The sequence below is a fragment of the Tinamus guttatus genome, unplaced genomic scaffold, assembly GCF_059628265.1.
Source record: "Tinamus guttatus ecotype Peru unplaced genomic scaffold, ASM5962826v1 Tinamus_guttatus_pri_ptg000213l, whole genome shotgun sequence".
NCBI classification, from domain to species: Eukaryota; Metazoa; Chordata; class Aves; order Tinamiformes; family Tinamidae; genus Tinamus; species Tinamus guttatus.
In genome coordinates this window covers 6,557,873-6,566,138 of record NW_028288747.1, presented here as the reverse complement: position 1 = coordinate 6,566,138, position 8,266 = coordinate 6,557,873, and the positions used below count along the sequence as shown (strand labels likewise).

The following is an 8,266-nucleotide window of genomic DNA, read 5'->3' as shown; positions in this document are numbered from 1 at the left end:
TTATGCAAGTGCATTTCTTAAATGATTCTCACACTTTACCAAGTAAATTTTGCAACAGCCTGAAGTGCTACTGCAGTGAGTGGCTGTACCAGTGAATTGAACTTCAAACAGTGTCAGAGAGGCTGGCGGGCGCATCTGGGTGTGAAAGTTGTCACCGATAAGGTCGTGACAGAAAACACAGAGACACAGACTGCGCCAAACTGCACCAAAACGCAAGTACAAATGGCTCAGACTTGTGAGAGGACAGTGTGCCTTTTAGACTAGCTGCTTTTTCTGACTCTGTCAGCTCCTCTAGGATAAAACACTGCCTTTTCCTAAGTGCTTGGGCTCTCCTATATCCTGTCTTCTATATCACAGCTACAGGACATACAATACTACACAAACTTTAATAGCTATTCTGCCCTCTGCAGAAGAACATAAAAATTAATAATGAAGGCAACAATTTTGCTTCAAATACACTCAAAAGTGATTCTTATTTTTTCTAAAGTCCTATGTGTGACTAGAATATTATGTATGACACAACTTGGAAAAGAGAATGGTAGAGAGCAAAGCATGTAAAGGAATGTAGAACTGGCACAAAGCACCTGATTTTCAGATAGCTCTGAGATCAAAGGGTAAAAAGTTTTTGATTTTCTAAGAGAGCAAATGAGAAGCACCAAGTGGAGTTACACCTGCTATGCAAAAGTATCCATAACTACCTTGAATGGTTCTCCTACCTCCAACAAAATGGGAAGGCAGAAACAAGGTGGCCAAACGCACAGGGATTTATTTAAAGATGTGATGTTTTCTCTTAAACCTATTGAAAATGTAAACAATACAGTTTACATGCAAAAAACACAGCGCTGGGAGGTCTGAAGAAGTTGCCAGTTGTTCATGCTGTTGCATTCAGAGATTTCCTCTGAATGTTGAACAACGTCACTGCCTTCAGATTACCCTTTCCACGACATTCATGCATCCACAACTTTCAGGCTGATATGGATATCCTCTGATGCAAAGGAAAATGACTGGTAAACCAAATATGGAACTGATACGTTTTCAGTGCTCTGAAGATTTTGTACCTGCGGCATTACGGTATGTTCCAGGATTATTGATATATTCTCTAAAACGATAATAAGGCAAGCAATTGATAGCATATATCACATTTTTTCTTCACCGCAATGCTGGCTAGATGCTTGGATTCTGAGACTTTAGATGAAGAATATTCACCGCTTAAAGCTACCTTCAGTTGCTGGTTTGGACTGTGTCAAAATTGTCAAAATAAAGAAGCACAATAAGGATAAAAAGTATATAGTCTAATAATGATTGCAACCCTTTCAATCTTCAATGTACTTGGGAAGAGCTGAGTGAACAGTGAATTGCTAATCCAAAGAAACATAACTCTATTATTGGTACGAGCTAAACACTCAATAGGTTTGCCAGAAATGCATGGGAGTTATGTCCAGAGCAGCAGTCGCAGGTTTGTTACACAATTTACACGGACTAAATTTTTTTTTTAACATAGAGAAAAAAATCAACTACTTAAAACTGGTCTGTTTAGTCATTGATCTTTTTTTTTAAAGGAACTCAGTGTTAACCATAAAAGCAATGCCTCATGGTAATTTTAACTTGCAGATTTGTTTAGCCAACTATACTTAGGGTGCAATGGATCTTCCACTGCCTGTCATAATGATACCTTTTAACCTCAGTATTGCTAGTTATAAAATGCTGAACATCTTTTCGTGTACTTACAATCAATTTCTATTGATTCTATTTCTTTTCCACAGGCCATACTAATTTATGCCCATTCATTTCTCTCTATGAAGTGGAAGAAGTTCTGGTACTGTAATGATTCTAGCAAGTATGTTATATACTGGAGAGTGTTTCTAATTAATACTTTGGTTTAATATGAGCGATACAGCTGCAGTATTTGAACCATTCATCTATGCATCCACAAAAAAACCTGCAACTCAAAGCAGGTTACTTTGAAGTGGATCCAGTGCAGCCGCAGGCCTCAGGAAGAGAGACCACCTCCGAGCGAGCACCTCGCAGCCAGCCCCTGGACAGTGAAGCTCTAAATCACACAGGGCCTATCAAAAACCTTCAGTATTCTCAGACAGGATATTTTCCTGCAAGTCAATTTGTAGAGGAATGTGTTTCATAACTGACAGTCCAGAATTAGTGTAACAGTGTAATCTAGTGTTCAGTTGTAACTGGCATTGGAGACACAGCTCATCCTTTTCCTGACAGACTTCGCTCAAATTGATGCTCAGACTATTCCCTAATAATCTGAGGCAACAGAGGTGAAAAAGAAGTCTCCTAAGGCTGTTCTCTTCTCAATCTCCTTAGGTTCCCTCTGTACTCAGCAGAGAAACAAACCCTTCATTCAGCAGTATCACATTTTACTCCATTACTGTTCCACCTTAAACATTGCGGTAGACATGGAAAATGATTAAAATGCCTTAAGCAGTGATGGGACTCCAACATGAAAATTTCAAGTGATACAGAGAATGCTAGTCATTCAGGTGTTGATACCAGGAGCCATTTGGTAAAATGTCATCAAGCACATTGTCATCTGAGTCAAGATTTTAAGAGCTAATATGGCTTGCTCTAAGATAACTGCAATATACTTTTCATAATTGCTGTATGCTTGCAATGCTACATACAGTGTGCTAAGCGACTTCTCATTTTCAAAAAAGACAGTAAACCCAATAAAGTGAAATAATTTTTAATTCCCTTTTCAAATGTGCATGTGAATTTGGTACAGATCTGTAAGGCACTCTCATAGGTCAAAAGTAACCACCGTTCATTCCAAAACAAGGAGACATGAGGCAATGGTATGTGCATAAAATATAAGCTAATCTATAACTGATGAGCAATGAAATCTGAATGTCCAGGTTTTGGAGGCATTGCAATGTAATGTCATTTCTGCATCATGACACTACTCAGACACTACTGAAGATCGGCACTGTAAATGATTTCTCATTGGGGTTGGGGGCTTGTATTCTCTTCATATCCCAGTAAAAAATAAACTCTTCAATAAATAAATATATAAAATAAATATATGCTATCTGGAGATGTATAAATAGGTCCATCCTATGGAGGAAAGTTCCAGCTCAGATTGTGATACACTGACATCTAAGGTCCATCACTGAAGTGGAGCCACTACAACTTCATATACAGTTCCCAAGGTTTATTGCTATTTTACAGTTCATTTCTTGCTATTTCTTCCAGTTTTTCTCTGATCCAGATACTGTAGGTAGTTTTTTTGCTAATGTATAGACAGTAAGCAATCCAGACCAAACAGGCAGGAGTTTGGTATTTAAAAAAAGTCACACTCCAGCTTCCCACGGGCTCCTGGCTGCCACACAGTTCGGCACATCCGCGTGAGGCTGATCCTCTCTAAGGATTTGTCTCCAAAATCCGAACACCAGGAATTAGAGGCAGGGCTGTCACTAAGCAGCTTCTTCAAATCCAGGACTGCAGAACTCTGCAAACTCTCCCTCATGGCTGGTGTTGCCACAGACGAAGCAGTAACCTCGAACGTCTCCAGGATGGGTCTTCCTTGGACTTCTGCTGCTCCTCAGCTGTACCCAAGCACATCTTTGTACAGTTCTGGAACTCTTTCAGGATCCACGGGTCTCGGCAGGAAATGCGTGAACTTCTGGTGTCTTTTGGACCTTGCCCCATCTCTGGGGGTACCGTCTTTGTTAAGTGCTACGAAGTATCGCCGCCCTGAATCTCCGTGTTTGTACACGTTGGAGGAGTAAGTGTTGTACCAGTTTTCCTCAAACTGCTCCCTGAAGATGCATTCAGAAGTTAGCTTCTCCTACAGAAAGGAGGAGAGAAGAAAATAGGGAGTCAAGCTATTTTCAGCAACCAGTGACCAAATACCACAACACACTTAAAAAAATAATAAACATAAGCAAAATATCTTGGGCTTTGTGCTGCCTTAGTGTTTATTCAACTGTTAATAAATCAAATCTTAAAAGAGTATGTAGACACGAAGTAGAGTTTGGACGGCTCATTTATCCTTTACTCCTTTGGAAACTGCACCCCTGCATACACGGTTTTGAGTTTTGGATTTAAATATCGGTTGGATGGCTCCCTCTAGGAAGGCCCTCCTCACTACAGCTACAGCATGCTGACCATAGTAGGTCTGCATGCACCTTAAAGGCCTTTTAATTTAAGACAAAAATAGGCATTTAAAATAGCTATTTCAGAGGAATATTTCTTTTCAGTGTTCTTAATCTAAGAGAGAGAAAGATTTCCGCTCCAATCCTCAGTGCCCAAGTCAATAGCACATGCTTTGAGAACTGAGTGTACTTCTCAACAGGAAAAGATGCTCATGTTTTGAATGTAAAGACTACCTAAGCTACCTGCCCGCAGTGGTTGCTCTGTGCAAGCATGGGAATCCAAACCTAAATATGTAGGAAGTGCAGTAAGTATGGAATACTTACGGATCCATAGAGCTCTCCCTTCTCATTCATTCCAAGGTAAAGGCCACTGTCCACACCTCTAATGCTGACCAGTCCCACTGCCACACTGATGAATTCCAAGATACCTGAACACCAAGAGAATAAATAAGAGAGACCTTTAATTCAGCCTGTGACAAAAGGCAAGAAATACATCCAAATATAGTTGAAAGCAAGTGGAAAGAAAATACTTTTATTGTAATAAGTGTGCCCAACATTTTCTGAAATTGCAAATATTGAATGGAAATGTTGATGCTTTCACAGGAAAGCAGTCTGAGAAGCCCCAGCTTGGGGAAATGCTACGTTCCTTAAAGAAATCTTTTTATTTTCAGTAAGAAAGGATTCCATTCATCCCTGAGGCTGAAGTACTACGCGTTGCAATCTATAATGACTATACACTATTTGCCAAACTTCTTACTCAAACACTGGAAGATAGGTTTGAATAACCCGAAAATATATTCTACCTTCTCTATAGCATTATCTTGAGAAAACATTTCCATTATTACATCATTTGAATGGAAATCAAAGTACAGATGGGAATTTTATAAAACAGCATCTAACCACAAAAAAAAAAAAAAAAAAAAAAGTATTTGCCAGACATCTTATCCAGCATATGGGCCCACACCTCTAGACACAACTTGCTATCATCAGTGCAGGCTTTTCATGTGCATGAATTACATTGCTTATTTTCTAATGTTTGAATTATAGCACTATTTATACTACCTTGCGTTAATATATATTATGTTTTGGACCACAGTAATCAGGAGCATGGGGCACTATTTGAACCATGCAATTTGGCAAGCGTATGCACAACACGTTTAACCAATTGATACACACAGATTACATTGAATATGAAATATGAAAGAAAGGGAATGTGTGAACTGGCTTTTTGAAAGTTAACAACATAAACAAAGCCTCAAAAAGCAGTTGCTTCAGAATCATACCTAAGGTTTTTGCTGTGCAGCAACAAACCCACACAGCATTTTAAAAAAAAAAAAAAAAAAAGAAAAGAAAAAAAAGAGGGTGATTGAGTTTGACTATGTCTTTTTGTCTGTTTTCTATATTTGTGCCTACTCTTTTTCATTCAGGACCACTTTTCACTCTAAGACAGATGGACTGTCTGGACTATACAAGAATCTAAAATGTTTTGAATTTTAATTGCGCCTTGGCATGTTGCTTATTTATATTACCAAGCAGCAAAGGAAATAAATCCTTTACAAAGAGTCAGCATTCAAAAATCCTACTGCAAGTAAATCATCATAGGTTTTCCAGTTCCTAAAGCACAAAATCCCATAAAAAGAGTCAGGGGCATTTTGTCTTTCTGGTATCATTTTCAAAGACACCCTTTCTCAAAACTAATAAGCAGGTGATTCAACCCACAAAGCAACCACATCAGACAAACCTGCAGAGAATAGTGGTAGAATAAAGAAAGAACATTTCTAAAAAGCCCAAAGAATGTTTGATCTGGGGTTATTTTTTTTTCTCTTTTTAAGCAAAGATTTATTTTATGTTTACATGCTTTAGGAAATCTTCCTTCTGAGGAGAACTTTCTGTTTGACTCCTGCTCTTCTACTTCTGAAAACATCCATGTGTTATAAAAGCAATTAAGAGCCATTCCAGCGGATTGTTTTGACTATGGGGAAGATGATAGGAAACTCTTTAATCACCTTTTTATGACTGCTAAATCAATGAACACCAGAATTCACATGCAGTTGACAACAGCAGGTTTGTTCAGATGTTCAGTTCCTGCACCATTATTTAGGATTTACGCTTATGTCGCAGTAAACATTCACATTCTTGCCTCGTCCTCTCCTTCTTCCCCTTTATTGACCAAAAGTAGCACGAAGCATTTTTAAGCATTTAAGCAGAAAAAGCAGTTCAAGCTTCTGTGCTTCAACTTTCTGCTCTGCAAAACGAAGCGCAAAGGGAGGGAGCCAGGGGCCGAGTCCATAACACACGAAGCTCCAGATGCCGTGACAGAGCTGGGCAGCGCTGGGACTGACCCTGGCTGTCCTCACCCTTCCCTCGCCGCCAGCGCTGCCCTGTCCTGCACCCGCTCGGACGCTGCGGAGCCCAAGGGCACGGACAGAGCCCGGCCGCTCACGCACCACCCCGGCACGATCACCCCTTCCCAGGGACACACGTGTGTGCACATGCACACACACAGGCATGCCTGGGCACATGTATGCATATGTATGTGCAGAGGCAAATACACATGTACAGCCATGTGTACATGTGCACGTGTGTATGCAGAGGTGCACAAACATAAGTGCATATGCACACATATGTGCACATGTACGTGCAGGTGCACACACAGCTGCACATGCATACATGTACATGCACACGTACATGCAAATGCACTTGCACAGGTAGGTGCACGTGCACACACACAGCTGCACACACCTATGCACAAACACACATAGGTGCATATGCATGCACAAACAGATATGCAGGTGTGCACACACACAGGTGCATGTGCGCACACACATACATGGAGTTGCATATGCATCCACGTACACACACAGGTGCCCACACATATACAGGCACACACACACAGGTGCACACACATATACAGGCACACACACACAGGTGCACACACACACATATACAGGCGCGCACACGCGGATGCACACGCGTCCCCGCGCGCACCTACCGAAGGGGCTGTGGTCGTGGCGGGTGCCGCGCACGCTGCCGCCGGGCAGGATCTGCAGGTGGAAGCCGGTGCGGCAGTAGAGCTGCCGCCGGCGCAGCACGCCCTGCAGGTGCGCCAGCTCCGCGGGCGCGGGCGCGCGCTCCGCCGCCGCGCGCTCGCCGGGCGGCGGCAGCAGGAAGTGCGCGCCCAGCACGGGCGGCCCGTGGCCCTCGAGGCCGCCCAGGAAGGCGCCCAGCTCGCCCAGCGGGGCCATGGCGAGCATGGGGCATGGGCGGCGATGCGATGCGCGGGATGATGCGGGACGGCGCGGCGCGGAGCAGAGGCAGCGGCGGGCGGTGCTGCCGCGCCCCGCGCTGCGCCTTTATAAGCGGCGGCCGGCGGCACATGCTAATGCGGCGCGGGGGCTTTGAAATCGTAAACCCGCTCCCCCTCGGCGCGCACCTTCCTCTGATCCGGGGCGGGCGCGGGGGCGGAGCCGCGCGGCGCGGGGCTGCGCGGGGCAGCGGCGCGGGCAGCGGGGCACGGCGCGGGCAGGTGCACGGGGGGCCGCGGGGGGGACAGGGCGCTACCTGCGGGCCAGGCCTGCCCAGACACACATGAAAGCCGAGGGAAAATAAAAAAGAAAACCCCAAACGAGTGAAAAACACCCGAGATCTGACAGCTCTGCTCGCTGCTTCCAACCCAGGCTAATAAAAGCCCTTCGCTTTTATCGCCTCGCGCACGAGCAGGGGGATTTTTTGAATGGAATTGGCATAGGCTGGGAGGTGCTTTCCGCTCGGATTTAATTTATCGCTGGCGTGACGTGAAGCTGATCCGTAGCGCAGGGACGTGGCAGCACACGGTGCGGGGACCCAAAGGGGCAGCTCCGCGCTCCGGGTAAATATTTCCAAAGCGGGCAGCGGTGATGGAAGAAAGAGGGCGAGAGGTGGCCCGTCCAATCCAGCTTCTCTGGGGCTCTGCATTGGGCCCATCACCAAAGTCTGCTGCAAGTAAATTAACAATAATACCACTTTTCAGAAGTACTCGGTGCCTTTCTGCAATGTTTTGAACCGACTGGGGATTTTACTGTGCTGTTCCAGCTGAGCATATGATTTTTTTTTTTTTCTCTCCAACTCAAGGATGGAATGGGTCAGAGCAGCAAATCTGTCCCTGGAACAAATGC

The 8,266-nt window shown here is 44.0% G+C and overlaps 1 protein-coding gene across 1 annotated transcript; it reads right to left on the bottom strand.

Moving 5' to 3' along the window:
- Window positions 1-2,688: 2,688 nt before the first annotated feature.
- Window positions 2,689-7,357, bottom strand: FGF20 (fibroblast growth factor 20). Its single transcript, XM_088524813.1, has 3 exons — window positions 7,105-7,357; window positions 4,437-4,540; window positions 2,689-3,805 (listed from the first exon to the last, which is right to left on the bottom strand). Exons 1-3 carry the CDS (start codon window positions 7,355-7,357, stop codon window positions 3,560-3,562), a joined length of 603 nt encoding a protein of 200 aa, XP_088380939.1. The 3' UTR covers window positions 2,689-3,559.
- Between the last annotated feature and the right edge of the window lie 909 nt (window positions 7,358-8,266).

Bases quoted from the DNA above. Each gene is read 5' to 3' on its own strand.
- FGF20 (XM_088524813.1), bottom strand. From the start codon at position 7,357: ATGGCCCCGCTGGGCGAGCTGGGCGCCTTCCTGGGCGGCCTCGAGGGC. The intron at 4,541-7,104 runs GTAGGTGCGCGC...CTTGGTGTTCAG, and splicing joins CCACGACCACAGCCCCTTCG to GTATCTTGGAATTCATCAGT. The intron at 3,806-4,436 runs GTAAGTATTCCA...TCCTTTCTGTAG, and splicing joins AGGGAGAGCTCTATGGATCC to GAGAAGCTAACTTCTGAATG.